The 22,081-nt window shown below is 39.7% G+C and overlaps 1 protein-coding gene across 2 annotated transcripts in view; it reads right to left on the bottom strand.

The window, feature by feature from the left end:
- Positions 1 to 22,081, bottom strand: part of Eif5b (eukaryotic translation initiation factor 5B) — a 49,465-nt gene that overhangs the window by 23,505 nt on the left and 3,879 nt on the right. For both annotated transcript variants that reach the window (XM_021199205.1, XM_029539222.1), the window contains exons 2-6: positions 12,844 to 12,969; positions 12,666 to 12,750; positions 11,207 to 11,876; positions 8,839 to 9,056; positions 8,322 to 8,472 (exon numbers count right to left, since the gene is read on the bottom strand). In XM_021199205.1, coding sequence (XP_021054864.1) covers positions 8,322 to 8,472; positions 8,839 to 9,056; positions 11,207 to 11,876; positions 12,666 to 12,750; positions 12,844 to 12,969 — 1,250 coding nt within the window. The remainder of the gene's footprint in view (positions 1 to 8,321; positions 8,473 to 8,838; positions 9,057 to 11,206; positions 11,877 to 12,665; positions 12,751 to 12,843; positions 12,970 to 22,081) is intronic.

Below are 22,081 nucleotides of genomic sequence, written 5' to 3'. Positions count from 1 at the left end.
AAGAGCAGTCGGGTGCTCTTACCTGCTGAGCCATCTCACCAGCCTGTCAGCTGTTCTTTAAAGTAGACTTTTAGACTTAGCTTTCAAGTTTACAGTTTACTGTTAAAGTGACCATTCAAATCTTTTATATGCTTTTATATGGAGGTGTTAGGTTTCCAATTGTTGAATAAGAGGTTTTAACATACCTCTGATAGTCTTTATAAAATATGAACTAGGAAGGTGTGAATTCTCCTTCCTTTATGGTTTCCATTTTATTACATTTATGTGTCCGTAGGCATCCACAAGGTCACGGGACACATGTGAAGGTCAAAGGGAAACTCGGCAAAGTTAGTTCTCTCCCACCGTGTGGATTTCAGGGACTGAACTCCGGTCATCAGGTTTGCAGGCAAGTTCCTTATCTCACTGAGCCTCTTTGCCAGGCCCGTAATTATACTTTTAGAGACATAGCTGAAAACTCCTCACCTAACACATTTTCTCCTATTTTTCTCTTAAAGTTTGACATCTAATATTTAGAACGAAGTTCCATTTTGAATTAATATTAAGAGAGAAAGTGGGGATAAGGACAAGTTTCTGCATAGGGACATTCAATTGTTTAACATTTGTTTAAAATAATCTACATATATTGCATCCACTGAATTTCCCTCTATAAAGGAAAATAAAGTCACTCTGTCACGTGCAGGTGCTGCTCTGCACATCTCCTTGTCCACCCACGGGCCAATCACTGATCCAATGTAATACTACACTGATCCTTGGGGCTCTAGACTGTGTTTTAAATTTTTATTTAGAGTAAATCTTGTTATCAGGTAATTTGAGGCTTCCAAATGACTCTGTTTTCAAGAACATTCTTGGGAGGGCTGGAGAGAGGCTCAGTGGTTATGAGCACCTGCTATTCTTGCACAGGAGTGGGGTCTAGTCCCCAGGACCACATGGCAGCTTATAACTATCCATAACTCTACTTCCAAAGGACCTGATCCTTTTGCAGACCTCTGTGGGCACCAGGTACCACACATGCACATATATACAGTTAACAACACTCATACACAAAATAAGCCGTGTGTGTGTGTGTGTTTTCCCCCAAGGCAGGGGGACTACATGTAGATCTGGCTGCCCTGGAACTCACTATGTAGAGCAGACTGGCTTTGACTCATTTGCTTCCCAAGTGCTAGAATTAAACATGTCCACAAAACACGCCCAGCTTAAATAAACCTTAAAAGGTTTTAAAGCCATCACTTTGGCTATTCTAAGTCAACCTTTTCACGTCTGTTTTAGAAACAGGAAACAGAGCACTGTAAAGTGTCATTCTGTCATTTCAATTGAGATCCCACGGAATCCATGGGTAAATTAACCCAATTTAGGAAAAGCTTCACAGTCTTGAGTCTTGGGGTTAACAGTATGTTTTGTACAGTCATTATTTTGATTTATTCTTTGCTGTTTTACAATTTTCAGATTTACAAGTAATAGATTTATAATTCTTCCACTTTCTTTTGTGGATTGGCTTAATAAATGTTATTGCTCAAGTGTTTGTCTTTTTCTGCAGCAGCAAACAGTTGGCACAAAAACACAACTGATGCCGGGCGTGGTGGCGCACGCCTTTAATCCCAGCACTTGGGAGACAGAGGCAGGCGGATTTCTGAGTTCGAGGATGAGTAAGTCCTGACACCAGTGCAATGAAAACTTGGAAGAATGAAAAAAAAAAAAAAAAAAAAAAAAAAAAAAAGACCACAACTGATGTTTACACACTGATCTTCTATCTGCTACTTACAGCCCTGGTAACCTCATCCTTAGCGCTACATCTGTCTTGGTGAAGAAGACACCACAGTATTTTTCTATGTTGATGACCATAACCTGCAGAGGCAGCTTCATAGCCTCTTTGCAGTCTGTCTGCCATACACTAGGATATCACAGCACGACACTCAATGAGTATGGTGCGAAAAGACTGCCCTGCCTTTTCCATAATATAAGGATTTCTTTTTATTCAATTTTTAAAATTACTTTAGTTGTATGTGTGTGCCCACAGTCATATATTTGGAAGTGAGTCAGAGGACAATTTAAAGAGTCTGTTCTTTTCCTTCCGTTATGTGGGTCTCAGAGATCAAACCCAGGGTATCAGGTCTGGCAGCAAGTGTCTTTATTCACTGAGCCATCTTTTGCTGCTAAGGTTTCTTTTTCAGCTTTTCACCACTTAAACAGCTGTGCCTTTTGGGGGGTTGGACTGTTTGTAAATGTCAGTTGTAAATGACAACTCACTAAAATGTTTTCTTTTTTTCTGAATTCACTGATATGATCATATAATTTTTATTCTTTAGACTGCTAAAATGAGAAGACAGATTGATTTTCAAACATTCAGTCAGTCTTACATTCCCAGGATTATACCCAATTTATGAGATTATCCTTATGTATAATATATGCAAATACTTATGTAAATCTATAGATATCAATATATATTCATAAATATCCATCTATCTATCTCTTTGACCCTGTTAATCTATCTATCTATCTATCTATCTATCTATCTATCTATCTATCTATCTATCTATCTATCTATCTATCTATCTCTTTGACCCTGTTAATGAATGCTCCAAGTGCTTGAATGTTCCAAGCTTGCTTGATTAATTGCTTGCTTTAGTTAATTTGGCCATGATGATTTGGAATCTTTGGCATTAACAATCTTGCCATTAGCTTATATCACGCCATAGCTCAGCTGTTCTAAGGAGAGAAGTTTCATAGTAGTTGAGCAGCAGTATAGTAGAGCATAGGTCTGAGGCCAGCCCTGTGAGTAACTTAAGACTGTGAAGACAATATTAGGGATTACAAGAATGCAAAAGACCCGGGGATGTTTGTGACCTGTGAAGGTACGGTATTGCAGAAGACTGGCCTTTTGCCTTTAGAAGTAGCCCTCCCCTTTTAGCTGGGCCTGAGTCCCAAACTGACTGACCGCTGAGACAAGGTGTCAGCTAATTACAATTCCACAGAGCTCAGTGGTCTCTTGAGGTTTCCAGCTCTGTGACCCTAGTGTCACACAGCCAAAGCATGGAGAAAAAAAAAAAAAAGAGTTCCCTTAAAATTTTCTGATATCAGAGATCCCTTATTCAACAACCCTGGCCATCATTAAGCAAACAAATAGGAATACTACTCTAATTTCACATAATGTTACACAATAATGTACTCAATTCAAAAATGAAGAAAATTATTTAAAATTTTACAAATGAAGGGAAATTCTGGGACTCTTTTCTCATTCCACAAAGGACCACAAATACCTTCATTCTGATACAGTCCATAAACTGAGGCTGTAAATTACTGAAGCACAGTACAGAATTAGGCCACAAGTGACAAAAGATGAACTTTACTTGCCTCTAAAACTCTCACACGATGCCTCAAAGAGACCTATTTCAGTATCTACTTTCTCAAACACATCCTTAGTAATACAAAGTTTATCACCATATGTGTCTTGGCTGTACTTCAGATAAGTCTGCTGTTTTCCCCAAACCCCCAACTGAAGGACTCAAGCAACAGGTGACTATGATCGACAGTGGTGCCGGCCTGCTCCCCATCCTGGAGTAGTACACACTTCATCTCGTCACCAAGAGAGACATGATGGAACATAACACACACAAAACACTGAAGCTTTAAAGAACTCACAAAGAAAACAAAAACACATTTTAACTGTGGAAGGCAGACCAAGAATCTTCCTAAAGATGCTAATGTCCTAACTCCCACACAGAGTGGAAATGTGGAAGAAGAACAGACAGACAATGAAGATGGCCTACATGACATGATTTAACGTTAAGCACTTAAACATGTGTGGAGTAGGGAAATTATCTGACTCGAGCCACTTCCTCATGGCATTCTTCATGAGTAAAGGAGAGCCTTTTCCAGAGAGTCTGGGATCAGAGGGAGATATGGCTGAACACACAGGTAGAAGGTGGATGGCTTTGAAGATGGACACTCATGAGCCATGGAATGTGGATGGCCTCTAAAGGCTTTTAGAAGAGACCACAGAATGCTCTTGCCCAGAAGCTCTACAAACACACAGTCCTATCAACACTCCAGTCCAGTCCTGCTTTTCAGTTACACAATTGTAAGGTATAAAATGTGTGTTGTTTTCAGGTAGTTTGTGGTAATTTACAACACAGGTATAATAGTGTATCTGTGCCTTCTGCCAGCTACCTGAACATTCCATAGTAAATATTTCCTTGGCTTTTTGACAAGGTTAATAAAGCTTTCTAATGGTCCTTTATGTGTACTGTTAAGTTATTCTGCAAGATTCACAGAGACCAACACTACCAGGAACACTGGGTGAATGTCCAGACCCCACAGGTCCAATAGTATCACTGCCAACAGTCTCCACTGTCATCTCTGTGTATGAATATCAGAAAACCCCTGCAGATATTCAAGAGAACATTCTGAATTTACTGAGTAAGTTTTACATTGTTCTAGGTAATGGATGTGACAACTTATCTCTCTGTAGTGAGCTACCTTTCACAGACAGAGTGAGACAACACTAGAGGATCTTTGCTAAGAGTAGTCACATCATTAGATTGTGGACAGCCTTTCAGAGCTGAAAAATTAAAACTTTCTATTACTAGACCATGTGGAACCAGAAGCTGTCAGGCACAGGACAGCATTAAAGACTGAGAAAGAGACCCAGGGTCAGAGCTGTCTCTTCGGAAACAATCTCTTCCACGCAGGTTTATATTTACTATAAAACCTGATAGTAAATAATTTATAATCTTAACTTCCATTTAATTACATCTCTAGCTACTCCATAAAACAGCATTTCTGAGCCTGTAAAATTATTCTCTTCCTGTTCCATTCAAATATGTTCTAAGAGCCTTTCATCACCAGTGACTTTTGAGGTCTGTTTGGGCACCAACTATATGCAACTGTATTCTCTAACACCACTAGTTTTTAAGGTATATCCTCAATTATTAAATTTTCTGAAATCTATGTACAAACATAAAGAGTTCATCACAAAAAACAAATTTGGTTTCTGTCTATCGAGCAAATAGCTTCTTCAGCTCTGTGCAGCACCATTTCCTATGATGATAGGTCTCAACAGCAATGTCAAAGATCACCACAGCATCAGTTACAAAGTACACAGTATCTGAGTCACTGATATCATTCTAACCAAGTTCCTTACATGACTACATAAAAGTTTAAGGAATAAGTGACAGCAGATGCTGGCGAGGTTGTGGAGAAAGAGGAACACCCCTCCATTGCTGGTGGGATTGCAAGCTGGTACAACCACTCTGGAAATCTGTCTGGTAGTTTCTCAGAAAACTGGACATAGTACTACTGGAAGATCCAGCAATACCTCTCCTGGGCATATACCCAGAAGATGCTTCAACATGTAATAGGGACACATGTTCTACTATGTTCACAGTAGCCATATTTATAACAGCCAGAAACTGGAAACAACCCAGATGTCCCTCAACAGAGGAATGGATACAGAAANTGTGGTAAATTTAAACAATGGAATACTACTCAGCTATTAAAAACAATGACTTCATGAAATTCGCAGGCAAATGGATGGAACTTGAAAATATCCTGAGTGAGGTNACTCAGTCACAAAAGAGCACACATGGTATGCACTCACTGATAAGTGGGTATTAGCCCAAAAGTTAAGAATATCCAAGATTCAATTCACAGACCATATGAAGCCCAAGAAGAAGGAAAACCAAAATGTGGATGGTTCAGTGCTTCTTAGAAGGGTGAACAAAACACTCACAGGAGGAAATGTGGAGACAAAATGTGGAACACAGACTGAAGGAAAGGTCATCCAGAGACTGCCCCACATGGGGATCCATCCCATACACAGCCACCAAACCCGGATGCTATTGTGGATGCCGGGAAGTACATGCTAACGGGAGTCTGATATGGTTGCCTCCTGAGAGGCTCTGCCAGAGCCTGACAAATACAGAAGCGGATGCTTGCAGCCAACCAACCATTGAACTGAGCATGGGGTCCCTGATGGAGGAGTTGGAGAAGGGACTGAAGGAGCAGCAGTCCCACGGAGGGAGCAACAGTGTCAACCGGCCAGATCCCCCTGGAGCTCCCAGAGACTGGACCACCAATCAAAGAGTACACATGGAGGGACCCAGGGCTCCAGCCGCATATGTGGCAGAGGATGGCCTTGTTGGACATCAGTGGGAGGAGAGGCCCTTGGGCCAGAGGATGTTTGATACACCAAAGTAAGGGAATGCCAGGGAGGGAAGACAGGAGTGCAGGTGGGGGGTAGGAGAGAACCCTCATAGAGGCAGGGGGAGGGGAGATAGGATAGGTTCCCAAAGGTGAGACCTGGAAAGGGAAAAACATTTGAAATGTACATAAAGAAAATACCCAATTAAAAAAAAAGTTTGAGGAATATAAGGAGGAAATTAAGGGAAGATCCAGAAAGAAAGTTTTCTCAATGGAGCAAAGACATTGTTTTAGGTCTTATCAGTTAAAAACACAACTATATGACTGATTTGTCATCTTTAAACACTATCAACTAGGACAGAAACCAAGCCTGTGTGGTAAATAGCTGATTCCAGATCTACAACAAAAACATGGGTGAACCTAGAAGGAAGAAATCAGTTAACTCCACGGTCATGTGGAACAGTCAGTTCCATGGACTTAAACTGGGAAAGATGATGTAATGATTATCAGATGCATCATAACATCAAGAGGTAAAATCAGTAATTTCCACTCAATATATTCACAAAAACAAAAACCAGAATTAAATTCACAAGACACTTTTTAAGGTTGTCAAACACCAACTGATTATTCTTAAGCCTTACAAGGGGAAAAGAAGTAAACACTTATCTTGACATCTCTGTAAGAAAACTGTGGGTAATGTATTTCGATACCTTAGTTAATTCAATGTAGAATAAAAGGAAAAATTAATTATTACCAATGTTTTCATTCCTAAAGAATACTGAATAAAAGGTAACGACTGACTGGATGTTAGAACTATTACTAAAGGGGTTGGGTTTTGTTTTGTTTTGTTTTGTTTTACAACAGGGCTGCTCTTCAAACCTGGCACTGTAGCACATCAAAAAGCCCAACTCTGTCCCAGCTGATGTGAGCAAGCGCACAGTACCACTAAGAAGCTGCCAAGCTGTGGATTTTAAGAAATTACAGAATAAAAGCACACTGTTTACCAACATCAGGAGAGTGTAACTCCACAAGGTCAGAATTTGAGATATTCTAGAACTTTCCAGAATGGTCAATAGTTACATGGCATGTCAAAATGGAGGTGGGTGGTAGTACTGAGAGACAAACCCATCAACCAAATGCAATCTGCTGCTCACATCTGGATCCAGATTTAAACCAACCCATTTATAAGATCTCTGAAAGACTGAGGAAAATAATGAAAACACAAATCAGAAATAAAAAGGTAATTTGTGGGCTGAGTAGGCGGCTTAGCTGGTAAACGCCTGCAGGGTGATCCTGAGACTGTGCTAAGATATTCAGTACTTACACTAAAGAGCAGGCAAGCAGACCTGCCCGAGCCACAGGGCACTGTAACCCAGCACTGGGAGGCTGTAGGCCTAGAAAAGTGCGGTGCTCCAGCTTTAGCCAAAGAACCTGTCTCAAAAACATAAGGTGGAGAAGCAACTAAGACACTCAGTGTTGGGGGCTGGAGAGATGGCTCAGTGAGTAAGCACTGACTACTTGCTCTTCCAGAGGTCCTGAGTTCAATTCCCAGCAACCACATGGTGGCTCACAACCATCTGAAATGGGAGCTGATGCCCTCTTCTGGTGTCTGAAGAGAGCAATAGTGTACTCATATAAATAAATAAGCAAATAAATAAATCCTAAAAAAAAAAAAAAAGGGGGGGGACAATGTTGACCTTTGACCCCCCCCATGTGTACATACATGTATGCACCTACAAAAAAACTTTTGAAAAACCTAAATATTGTTAGTGATAATAAATATTCTCCTTACACTAAACAAAGTACATCTATAAATAATCTAGAGAAAAAGTAAAAAAATAAGTGTCCATAACTCACTTCAAAGAACCCCAGGGGGGAAAACTGGTCAGAAGAAAAAGGAATATAAAACAAAAATGGAAAAAGGTTAGCAATCAGTGAAACTGGTTAAAAGGCCTCACTTATTTACTTTTTTACTTTATTGGAGGGAGGGCAAATTTCATAGGAATTTATTATTTGCACATAAATTTCCATCATAGCATGGAAAGCATTCTCCTTAACAAGGGCACTTTCCACCTGTTCCTTCCTTTGTTTACACAGCTTTTCCACAGATTCAATCCCACACCACTGAAGTCCTGAGAAGCTGTGCACGCACTCACAGGTCAGCAACCAAGGCCACTACTTACCCTGAGCTTGAAGGTGTCTAAGGGTCACTTCGGCTCTGGCTCTGGCTTCTCTCTGGGACTTAGTTAACAGTTTTCCTTCTTTTTTTAACCGTTCTTTTCTTTCTTTTTCTTTTTGCTTTTTCCTTTCTCTTTTTTCTTGTTCTAATCGTTCCTACACAAGAGTACATGACATATAAAAAATTATACTAGCTAAATGAACCCTGAAGTTTAAAATAAACAACACAAATTTCAAACATCTTTAAAATGCATGCAAAATATGTTGGGAGATTACAACTGAAGATATCAAAATGTTATACATTATTCTTAAAATAACACCAGGTTATATTATTGGCAGTAGCACACATACAACTTCGTCTCTCCATGGGGAGATGAGGAAGACGTTCCTGCACCTCCTCCATCTTACGGATATCAGAGCTCTTAGCATAACTGCAATGCCCATACAAACATGTACATTTCACAGAGAACAGACCTCAGGTAAAACTCACTATCAGTATTTACAACTTCATGGAAGACATACCTCTTCTTTTCGTTTGGCCTCTAGCTCCTCAAGCCGCTTAATCCTTTCTTCTTCCTCTCTCTTCTGTCTCTCCTCCTCCTCTTTGAGCTTAGCCAAAGCTTCCTGGATAGCTTTAACAGTGGATTTGCTAGGGCCTTTCTTCTTCTCTTTTTCTTTTTCATCTTTTTCTGTTTTCTTTTTCTTCTTATCTTTTTTCTTTTTGTCTCCTTCATTGTCGTCTACCCAAAAAAATAAAGGCAAAGTGGTCAAGCTTATTTCTATGACAGTGAATACACACTAGCCAGAATACAAGGACTACTGTGGTTTCTGCCACCAGTACTCAAAGAGTGGCACGGATCACAGCGTCCTGAGACCCTGTGTCTAGAACAGCTTATCAGAGAACACAGTTGACCCACAGAGCATCTGCCAAGGCTGTTGCTGGCCTGAGTCACCCTGATGAACACAGACTCTGTCAGCAGTAAAAACGCAGCAGACGTGTCGGGGACCTACCAGGTAATCATAGCACAGGTATGAAATTCTAAAGAACCAGTCTAGCTCAAGCCCATTTAGGTGCTGAAGTCATTTTACTTCTGTGAGATAGGGATGATGAAAACAATGCTAAGAATATGGGGGCATGGGAACAAAATACAAAAATTGCACTTCAAAACACTGAAGAAATAAAATCTGTGATGGTCCTGTGATGGTGTTTCTCCTCAAAATTCAGAGAATAAAAATCTCAGTGGTTAAAAACTGGTTTTGGGGTTTTTTTGTTTGTTTGTTTGTTTGTTTGTTTGTTTGACTAAAATCTTTCTAGTCTAAGAAAAAACTATTATTTTTAGAAATCTAGATCAACTGATATTTAGATATATTTATTCTAAGAGAAAGCAATCAGCACACGCCTTTAATCCCAGAGCTCAGAAGGCAAAGGCAGTGGAAAAATTTGTGAGTTGGAGGCCAGTCTGGTCTACAGAGTGAGTTCTAGCACAGCCAGGGCTATACACAGAGACCCTGTCTTGAAAAAAAAAAAAAAAAAAAAAAAACAAACAAACAAAAAAAGAAAGCAATCAGGTAGAATATTTATATTTCAATTACCAAAAAAAGACAAAAGAGAGCCAGTAACAAGACTCAGCAGATAAAGGTGAAAGCTTCCAAGTGGGCAGCCCTGAAGCTGAGTGGTAAACTGAGAGCTGATTCCTAAAAGCTGTTAAAAGCTGTCCTCTGACCTCTCCCCATATGATGGGGCACAATATGCCCACACAAACAAACCAGGAAATGAAACAGATTTGCTTTTTTAAAAAGAGAAACAAAGCCATGCTCCCTGTCACCCACGTGATGTAACTAATTAAGTCTCTTAATTTACTTTTCCTTTTTGATTTCAAAGGTTAAGCTGGGTTTTTTATAGAAAGGGAAAAATTTAGTTAACATCTGACATGAATTTTGAGAAGGAAATCTCTTTGGCCACTTAGTCTTCATTAACAACAAAAGTATTCATAATAAAATTAAATTATTAATAAAAATAAAATTATTCATAATAAAATTAAATTATTAATATAAAATAAAATTATTATTCATAATATAATTAAATTTCTATTGTATAAATAGGTGCAGAGAAATGGTTTAACGGGTAGAGTGTTTGCCATGCAAACATACCCCAGTGACCACATAAAAAGCCAGACATAGACTGGAGAGATGGCTCAGTGGTTAAGAGCACTGACTGCTCTTCCAGAGGTCCTGAGTTCAATTCCCAGCAACGACATGGTGGCTCACAACCATCTGTAATAGATCTGATGCACGCTTCTGGTGTGTCTGAAGAAAGCAAAGGTGAATACATAAAATAAATAAATCTTAAAAAAAATAAAAAGAAAAGCCAGATGTGACAGCATTGTTTACTGACCAGCCAGTATACTAACTCTATGTTCAGTGAAACCCTGTCTCAAAAACTCAGATGGAAGACGATTTCTCATGCTCTATCTCAGCATTCCTTGGTTGCCTGTGGTTCTCTAGAGAGCTGAGGCACAGGCATTAGTGTATCTATCTGTTGCTGTCTCTATTCAACTCCTGTTCAGAACGTGACTTGGGTGAGGCTTTATACATACAGTTTCTGACACTCCTGGGGGACTCAACCTCACAGCAATTCATGGGAAAAAAACAAGGCCATGAATTTAAAAGAGAGCAAAGAGAGGTATATGGAAAGGCAATAGAGAAATGGTGTAATATTAAAAACATATCATGGAAAGTGACAGCAGAATCGACCTCTGGCCTCTTCCGCATGCAAAGAGATGGACCCCCACATACATGTGGCATGAGGACAAGTCACAAGATAGTATTACAGCCAATGACCACAACTTAGACTAAACATGAACCAGAGACTTCTGTGGCTATGACCAACCTTCCAGAGCTGCAGCAGAGTCTCCTTTCTCTTCCGAGGCAGCTCCTGTGTCAGGAGTCCCTCTGAGCGTCAACGCCTCCTCCTCAGGTCTCTTCTGAGGTTCCCTCTGTTTACTCTGCTCCTTCCTGCCCTTCTCTAGCTCTTCTTTCTCTTTCATCTTCCGCAACTTCGCTTTCTCTTCATCTCTCTTTTTCTTCTCACGCTCTTTCTTTTCTGCCTTCTTCTGGGCCACTGTCTTAATTTTGAAGGAAGAGTCATCATCCTCATTCCCACTGTCTACGGTAGGAACTGACTTGTTCTTCTGATTTTTTTTCTGTCCTTTTCTGGACTGCAAAAATTCATCGGACTCACCACCACTTTCACCAGAGGAGTTTACCCTCGAACGTTCTTTACTTCTTTTGCTATTGTCTTCATCCTCTTCTGACCCATCCCGTTTTTTTGTGGATTTCTGGGCTTTTTTACCTTTTTTAGAAAGTTTACTAAAATCATCAGCATCTTCACTCCCAGACAGGAGTGCCTCTGAGTTAGGTCTGGCAGTCTTTTTTGACTTGGAATCTTTATCTTCCAATTCTTCACTATCATTCTCATCAAAACTTGTTTTCTTGCCCTTTTGTCCCTTCTTCTTTTTATCTTGTTTTGAGGCAGATTCTTCTTCATTGTTTTCTGTAGGCTAAAAAGTATCCCTTATTAGAAACATCAACAGACTGTCATCCCTTAAAGTTAACAGGACTCCCTCATCCCTTAAAGGTCATGGGGCTCCTCAACGTGGAGCGCTTCACTGAAGCACACTTCAATACCTTTTATGGAAGCATGACTGTCTTGTTTCACAAGAATATTAAAGTATGAGTCTGGAGAGATAGCTTAGCAGTCAGGAGCAACTGCTGCTCTTGCAAAGGCCCCAGGTTTAGCTCCTGCACTCAAATGCAGCTCACAACCATCTGTAACTCCAGCTCTAGAGGATCTAATGCCCTCTCATCTGACCTCTGTGAGCACCAGGCACATGCACGGTACATGTGGATATATGTAGGCAAAACACTCATACACATAAAACAAAAATCTAAAAGAAAACAAAAAAGGAAAAAATTAGGAGCAAATCCAACCACACAAAAGAACATGCCTCACACTCACCACACACTTCAAAATCCAGGTGCCCTCAACAGTAATGAAAACTACACAGACAACTGAAGGGGAGGGAGATGCCATCACTGACTGCGAGTGGACCAAGTTTATCAACAGGCAATACATTAAGTATCGCTAGATTCCTATATAAAGTGTATTTCTACCAGAGGTTTAAAACAATACTGCTTTTTTTTTTTAACCTGAAAATTTAGTTCCTCCCTTTTTCTTGTATTATAGAAACTATTAACATATCTACAACCACACATTTCCAAACCAGGCAACTCCCAAAACATCGCCAAGAAGAAAAGACAGCGGAGACAGGAAGGATGTTCTCTCTCACCTTGACTGCAGCGGTGTCTCTGTCAGCTCTGATGCCTTGGGCTTCCAGAGACAACTCCTCCAGCTCTCTCAGAATGTCATTCTCACTAGAAAAGAAGTACATGGGATTTGAAGCACTGGAAGCATTAGATGGCCACAATGTTCAAGCTATGAAAATCTAAATGCTTTCAAAAACATACTCAAAGTCTTGCTTCTTTTTCTCCTTTTTCTTCTTTCCCTTTGACTTCTGAGGCTCCTGCTCCTTGGCAGCACCAGCTCCTTCTATTTCTGCAGCCAAGGCGCCCAAATCAGTATCATCCTTGGTACTTAAATGAAAACACAGAACAAAATGTTACTCAACAACAGCAAGCAATCTACTTGCTCACTTATACAGATCTTTCCTTGCCATTTTACACCCTTTCACATATTAGCAACACAGAGAAACAATATCAAGTTCTCTCATAATAGCCCAGTTACTTACCTACCAAACTGTCTGTCTTCTTCCATAAAGATCACTATGCCAAAACCGGAAGGTATGAATCAAGAGCCCTACCCAAAAACAGACAAGCAAACAGCCTAGGCAAGGAAGGGAAAAAAGTAACTTCCGCAAGTAATGAACATCTGTGCGTGTGCACGTGAGCATTTTTCTGAATGGATTTTTATAAAACACCGAAGAACTAAAGTATAAAACAAGCTATCAGAAAACGTAAATAAGTAGACCTTTATATATTTTTCGCTTAAAACAACAGAAATTAGAGTGCAGAAGAACTTTAGAAACCAACTAGTCTATTGTCTAATTTTTATTAGTTGAGAAAATGGGACTACACAAAGATCTGAATACCTTGTCGGAAGCATGACTATACACATAAATTTACATGAGGTAAGTATGGTTCACTAAATCACACACACACACACACACACACACACACACACACACCCTGAAATTTAGAACCAAACCTATTTGCAATCTTTCACATGTCTGATTTCAGTCTATATTGTCTCACCTATATTATTTGGAGAAACCAAAGTTCCAATCAAGTTAAAATCTACAGAAAGTCAAGGTCAGTCATTCTGAAATGTACATGCACAAAAAGTATGTTAAATGACACATTAAGACATCAAAAGATGGGGGCTGATGTAAAAAATAATCAAGTTTCCCTTCGTCAACTTAATTCCCAGAAATAATGACTCTGAGACTGACTATTTCTTAGTAGACGCCTAGGCCATAAAACTTCAGCTTGCTCTCTGACTCGCTCTCAACTTATCCCCCTTTCATTCTAACCTGGCTCATCCTCTCAGCATTCCTGGGTCAATCTCCCACACCTCTATTTCCCAGAATTCTTTCTATCCCTGCCAGGTGTCCCATCTCCAGTTTTTTTGCGTCAGCTTGTTGGCCATAAGCTTTTTTTTAAAAACAGGAGATGCTCAAGAAATTCTCGCTACAGGCTGGAGGGATGACTCAGCAGTAAGAGCCCTAGCTGCTGTTGCAGATGACCTGGTGGTTCACAAGCATCTATAACTGCAGTTCCAAAGGAACCGATGCCCTTTTCTGGCCTCCTCCAACACTAGGCACAAATGGGTTGTACAGACATACATCCAGGCACAACTACTATATACATACAATAAAATACTATTTTAAAAAGAGACATCAAAAGCTTTATGGAACAGAGGAACACTTTAGATATTGTTTAATCTGGTGAGAACTTCTAAAGAAAAATACATTAACTGCTTCCTTACAATAAAAAGACAATTAAATACTGACAAATTCCAAATTTAATATCAAGAAACTTACTGGAGGATAGGAACTGTAAATCAAGAAATAAAGGAACTTAGTACTTTCATGAAAAGTTGAAGAGAATTAAAATACTTGATACTTTTATGTGGCTCTGAACAGTTTAAACGCACCACATCTACACTGGGCAAGTGAGGAGTGGAAAGCTTCTGGTAAAGCAGCTTGGAAACAAGCAACCCAAAGGGAGAGACATCAACTCGGCAAGGAGGATGGATGGTAGTGTACAAGCAAAGGAAACTGCAAAATACAAAGTTTGTGACACCAAAGCTTGGTGATGAGGTTTTAGACAAAACCCAAAAGGCACAAGCCATGAAAGAGAAATAAGGCTGTATTAAAATGAAACACTTCTGAAGAAGACACTGTTAAAAAAATGAAAACACAAAACAAAGAGGGAACAATATTTACAAAATACTATGCTATTAAACACTTGTATCTAAAATACACACAGAACTCCTAAGTGCACTCAACTAAATATGGGTAGAAGATATGAACAGTTATATTGCCAAAAGGCAAACAAGTTGCAAATAATATAAATGAAAAAAAAAAGCTCAGTAAAAGAAAAATCAACTTTAGACAAGGAAGGAGATGGTATTCTACATCTATTCCAAAGGCTAAAATCCAAGTAACTGAGAATGTCAGACACTGATGAAAACACAAAGGTGATGTAAGAGACAGACAAGCCTGGAACATCTTGTAATGCCAGAAAGCAAGAAACGGATTAAACAAGACTGAGGAAAGTCAGCACGTGCACACACAATGCTAGGTATGTGACACTTGGGAACATGAACAACTCAAGGAGCTCCAATCACTACTGAAAACAGCAAATTAGTTAACTAGAGCAACTAATTAAACACAGTATTAAATTATAAGTCAAGGGATGGTGGGATAGCTCAGTGGCTGCTAGCATGATCTGCCTACACGTGTAAGACCTTAGATTGGATCTACACTCGAAAGACCTTAGATAGGATCCGCAGGACTACAAAACAGTAAAGAAATCTGACTTACAAGACAAAGTAATAAAATAACAGCCACTAACTAGTTCATGCTGAGATAAACAAATGGATGAATGAGGAAGAAACAAAAAACTAAATAAAGTATACAAAACTCCACATCTGGGAGTAGAAAATCAATTCCCACTCCTAATACTGTGGGTGTGCATAGCTAAAATGAGTCTACAGAAAAATTTACCACAAAACATGTGGTAAATTAACATTTAAGTCAGTAAAAACAGAAGAAATCTAAACAAACTCAGCATTATAGTTAATTCATACCAGTTTCTTATTTGTAACAAGTGCATCATGCTGATATGTTAATAAGGTGTGGTGGTTTGAATGAGAATGGCCCCCGTAGACACACACCTTTGAATACTGGTCTGCAGTGAGAAGAAATGTTTGGGGAAGATGAGGCCTTCCTGGAGGTGTGTCAGTGGGTGCAGGCTTGAGGCTTCAATTTGCACCATTCTGAGATTGGAGAGAGTGACTGTTCCTGATGTCATGACTTTGCTTCAATCTTTAACCCTCTGACACTGTAAGTACCATTCAATGTTTTCTTTTACAAGCTACCATGGTCATGTTATTTATCAACAGCAATAGAAAAGTAACTACTGCACAGGGAAAGTCAGGATTAGATAGACAAAGATTTTGCACATTATATATCTGTATCTCTGTGTGCAGGTATGTACATACGGATGTAGATGCATACAGAGACCAAAAAAGGTTCTGGATCCCTTGGGGCTAATAGGTATTTATGAAATATTCAGAATGTGTGCTGGGTACAAACTAGGAAATAGACACTGATTTCTTACAAGTACACATGACTCTGTAACAATCCCCAAACAAAAGATTAATTCTTTAGACAGGATAAATTAACACTATTAACAAAATTAAAGTCTAAAGAAATATTTGCAATATAAACACATGAAGGATTGTCCTAAGCTTCCTACAAGCCTTTAAGATGCAAAAATGCCCAATAAACACATGACAAGATGGTCAGTATTACAGAATAAAGTATAAGCTACATCCAGGTGTTGTCACCACTGCCCATCTTCTAGAGTAAGAAAATAAGGACCATGAAAACAAGCACTGAGAGGACAGGAGCAGCTGAGACTCACCAGCCCCCATAGGCAAAGCACAAGTGGCATAGTCAAATTGGGAAGGGACAATTTAAAGTCCTCTTAAAGCTACATGCAAGCAAGCACCCTTTCCCTCTCCCACATACCATCCCCATTCCCCTCCCCATCCTCCACCCCCTCCATCTTCCCACCCCCTCCCTTACCTCCAACCATATGACCCAGTAAGCTTACTCCTAAGCATTCACCAGAGAAATATGTGTCCGCACAAAGACCTGTATGCAAATGTTTAGAGCAATTTTATTCATAATCATGAAAAGCTACAAACAACTCAAGCACCTGTAAGATAGTTTAAAAACAGCCAAGACCCATCCAGCAGAGTATTCCACAATTAAAGGGGATAGGAATGCTAATGCATGCACTAGCACAGAGGACTCTCAGTCACTAAAGAAAACCCAGTCAGGCAGGAAGTGCAGTCTACAAGCACCACCCCTACAGTATCACATCCACATCTCTAGAAAGGGAAAGCATGACAGAACTAGGGACCAGGTGCAGCTCAGCGATAAGCTCGCTTGCCAGCGTGTGGGAGCCTACAGGTTTGATTCCTAGAACTTAAGCACAGTGACTCCTAGACAAAGCCTTCTGTAAGGAGAAGGATCACTTACCAAAGGCCCTAAGCAAACGGTCTACTTACTCACAGGGACATGACCTAGCCCATTGATTGTACACTTGAAATTTGCACATTTTATATTACTTACACCTCAAAAAATGTGTGCTCAATTTCCAGATTATAAAAACCATAAAGAATCAAATTAGAGAACATACTTAACAATTTAAAACAGTTAAAACTAAAATTACATAAGCCTAAAAATCATTTATCCATTTTTTAACTTATGCAATACCTAATCATTTGCATTAACAATGAAATGTGTAGTTAAAATTATGTTACTATGGAAAACTTTTAAAGACATCTTTTATTTTAAATATATATTTTTATTTTATGTCCATTGCCTCAATATATATCTGTGATGATGTCAGAAGCCCTGGAACTGCAGTTACAGATAAGTGTGAGCTGTCAAGAGGATGATGGAAAATTGAACCTGGGTCCTCTAGAAGAGGAGCCATTGTTCTTCACCGCTGAGCCATCTCTCCAGCCCCAAGACATATTTCTTAATAATGTGTGTTTAAATATGCACTCAGCATTGGTATTTGGTATTTCTCCTTGCCCCACATGTTCCTTTTCATTGTAGATCTCCATAGGAGTTATTACTAATAATCAAAAATAATAACAACAAAATAAAAATATTGCAAGATATATATATATGTATGTGTGTGTGTGTATATATATATATATATATATATATATGCATTTAGAGACCAGTATAAAATCTTCCCTTTTAAGGAAACAAGGTCTCCCTGGCTGGCCTGGAATCATGAGTTCAAGACCAAAGTAAGCAACAAGACTCTGCCTCCAAACAAAACAAAACCCCCCAAACACCAAAACCCAAGTAACAACAATGCTCAAAATTTCTCTGATGCTCTGTGGTGGTTTGAATGAGAAGGACCCCTACACACTCAAGTATTTGAATGCATAGGCCCCAGTTAGACAAACTGTTTGGTAAAGATTAGGAGATGTGGCCTTCCTGGAAGAGATGTGGCCTTGTTGAAAGGTGTGTGTGTGTGTCACTGTGAACTTTCAGGTTTCAAAAGCCCATGCTTGGCCTAGTGTGTGCCTCTGTGTATCTGTGTGTCCTTCTCTCTCCTTCCCCCTGATTCCTGTGGGTCAGGATATGAATCTCCCAGCTACTGCTCCAGCACTGTATTTGTCTGCCTCTCACCATGATGATAATGGATTAACCCTCTGGAACTATAAGCAAGCCCACAAGTATGCTTTCTTTATAAAAGGCGCCTTGGTCATACTGTCTCTCTGCAGCAATAGAAGAGTAGCTGAGCCATGCTCTGAGGTAAAAGTTTAGTGACTGCTTATCAATAGAACATGACAGAAGTAACGTTAAGAGTTTCCAGGCCGAGGCCTTAAAGCCACAGTTTCTCCTTTTTGTCTCTTTGCTCTCTGCCAGCTAGTGTGATGCTCAAGTCACACCAAGAGGTCAAGTTCAGGTTCCAATGGCAAGTCCACAGGAGGTTCCAAAGAGCCATTATCAACCACCAGAGGAGGTTACATTTTTCATAAAGTAAGCTTAAGGATGGCTCCGTTACAGCCACCATGACTGTATAATCACAGAAAAAGCCAGCCAGAAAACTCATCTAAGCATAGTTAATGCCCAGGACTTCAAAAAATGACAACTGTCATTAAGCCCTTTAAGTTTGAGATGAGTTGTTAGGACGGATGCTGTATACTAATTTCCTCTGAGAATAAAACATTCCATCATTTAAGGAAGCGCAAAGCAACCACTCAAATAGCTTCAAGTATTCCCTGAAACTGACCAGACTCACAAGCTAGACTCCCCACACTCATCTCCACCATCAGTAAGCAATAAAGAAGGGCTGGAGTCACTCAGACTAGCCACACTGCAAAGCAGACTGTGAGACCAGACCAGATGCCTGGAAGAAGCAGACAACAGGCAAGCTGCCTGAAGTTTAGACCAACTGAGTCACCTGGAAAGGACACTCTCCAACCCACTGAGTTGTCTGCAGGCTGTGCAGTATGCTCCAGGTTCCCCCTTTTATGAGCTGTCACTCATGCTGAGGTGGGCTCCTGTATGTAACCCAATACAATTCATTGTTTCACCAAGTTGGACTTGGTGTCTGTATTTTGGTCTTTCATGATCTCTGTATGAGGTGAATGGACATGTGCCTCCCCATGAAAAGTCTTGTTTTACAGTAACACAGTAATAATTGGGACATTCCTATATTTCTTTCTATTCCTAACCTGAAGAAATGCCAAGTATGTTTATAGAAGGAAACAAAATCCAAACACTCTTCCATCTACCCACCACTGTCTAAAATCCCAAAGTGCCAAGGAAAGGGAAGGCCAGACTGAAGCCTGTCGCTGCCTCTTTTTATTCTACCTTGCTCTGTTTCTCTCTCCTCGAACACTTTCAGCAACACTCAAAAAAGAAAAGGCAGGAAGAGAAAGCCTACTCTTTCCTAAGCAGCTCCAGTATCAAAACTGGCACACCTGTTCCTCCCTGTTGGCATCTCCCTTCTCCAGCTTCTCCTTACTCCTGATCTCCAGCCCTACCTCAGACCTGAACAAAAAGCCCAAACAAAAACTCACTGCTCCCCTACCAATCCCAGCAGGTCTTATTCCCAGTTATGCTGTTAATAGATCTATCTCCAGTACTATAGCCCCTCAGTTAACTAAGAGCTACGTATGTGCACAACGAACACACACAAAATGCAGTTAACACCTTTATAGAAACCAGAAGCCCCAACACCATTACAATGCACAGTGCAACAAACACAAAGTATCCTGATTCCCTCTACGAGCTAATATTTACTGTTTGAATTCTTAAAATTTTTACTTGTACCTATGTTTGTCTGTGAGTGTATGCCACATGTGTGTGGGCACCCACACAGTCCATATTAGCACCTGATCGGCACTAGGAGCCTGGATATGACACACACCTGAAGCCCCGGATACTCAGAAGGTTGAGGCAGAAAAACACTTGATCCCTAGATGATATTCTGGCCTAGGCAACAAAGTAAGACTTCGTCAGTAAAAGAAAAAAATAATAATAAATAAATAAGGGATGCCTCTTATGTCATGAAATAACTGCTCTTAAAAGTGAACTCGGTGTCTCTGTAGTCTGCTTACTGTTAAAGAACCACCACCACCTAATTTACCCTGTTTTCTGCCACCTAACTGCTAGTGGCGCACGCCTTTGATCCCAGTGCTTGAGAGGCAGAGGCAGGCGGATTTCTGTGAGTCTGAGGCCAGCCTGGTCTATAATATAAGTTCTAGGACAGCCAGAATTGTTACACAGAGAATCCCGGCCTCAAACAAACATAAATAAATAAATGAATAAATAAAAACCTGAATAGGACAAAACAAACAAAAAAGTAAGAAGTTTGATGCTGATAATAATTTTCATGAGAGGATGTTTCTGAAAAACGAACTTATCAAACACTACCATAATTATGCAGGCCTGACTAGTTGTGTACAGAATTATTGGTAATTTTATAGCAACTGAAAACCTTAAACATTACTATTATCCCTTAGCACTCAAGAGAGGTAGGAACACAGCATGCTCCTGTTTCTCCAACCTAGTACACTCTCGTGATGGTAAAATTTAATTACTAGTTGCATTTCAAAATGCAAGTTTGAAAGCAGGGTTGAGTGTCTCATGCTTAGCAGAAGCTTCCAGTGTCTATGCATATACACCGATCTGCCATAATAAAATATGCTCCCCTTCTTCCACCCATTGTCTCAGTATTAGGGCAAAGTATGGAGAAGAAGCAACAGGTAACTAAGGCAAAAATATTACAGGTGTTAATTTCAATAGATACTGCTCAATAAAATCCAGTTTGTCTGTTTACTATGATCCTTTTTTAAAAATTATTTTCATTTACTATTCTCATTTTTTAGACAGGCTCTCCTGTTTTTAATTTTCACTGGCCTGGAATCTACTACACAGACCAGGATTCCTCTAACTCAGACATCAATCTGCCTCTGTCTCTGGAATGCTAGGATTAAAGGCATAAATCACCATGCCAGACATTTTTACTATAATCTCTTAACAGAACCTATTTGTTACAAAGTACAAGTTAGGTGACTTGCATGTCACTAAATTCTTGAGAAGCTGGCAAGGTGGCTCAGGGTTTAAAAGAGCTTGATCCTCTTGCAGAGGACCAGAATTCACCTTTTGCCACCAATGCCAGGCAGCTCACAAGCACCTATAGCTGGAACGCCAGTAGATCTGACGCACTCCTCTGCCTCAAATGTGCATCTTCTCACTCATGCACACCTCCATAAATAAAATTTCCAAAAGTAAAACCAAGAGAATTATTAGATCATGCATGCTTTCCTTTTTATTACCATCTAACTAATATAAATGATTAATAACCAGCTCAAATATATGCAAATGAAAATGGATTGCTAAATCAGATTATGGGAACTACAGATTATGTCTCCTTTAAAGCTAGGAGCCTGAAAGATATCAGATTTACAATATCTGAATATGCACAAAGGGGGATGCAACACAAATCAAAACACTAAATCCACTACAAATAAATAAGTAAATTTAGTTTTTTGAGACCAGGTTTCTCGGTGTAGTCCTGACTGTCCTAGAAATAGCTCTATAGACCAAGCTGACCTTGAACTCAGATCTGCCTGCCTCTGGCCCACAAGTGTTAGGATTAAAGGTATGTGCCATCACTGCCCAGTTGTTTCAATATGTCTTAAACAAACAGTATGAAGGCAACTTTATATATTGTTTTGGGCATACTTTCATTTCGATGATAAAACATGAGATCAAGGGCAGAATTTTGTTTCTTTTAGGGTAGGTCTTGTACTAATAATGCCCCACAATCCCAGATCTGGGAACAAAAGCCTTAAACAATTCACATTTCGTAGTTGATTTTTAATCTTTTTTTAAAAAAAGATTTATTCATTTAT

This window comes from Mus pahari, chromosome 5 (assembly GCF_900095145.1).
Source record: "Mus pahari chromosome 5, PAHARI_EIJ_v1.1, whole genome shotgun sequence".
NCBI lineage: Eukaryota > Metazoa > Chordata > Mammalia > Rodentia > Muridae > Mus > Mus pahari.
This window is presented reverse-complemented; position numbering and strand designations above follow the sequence as displayed.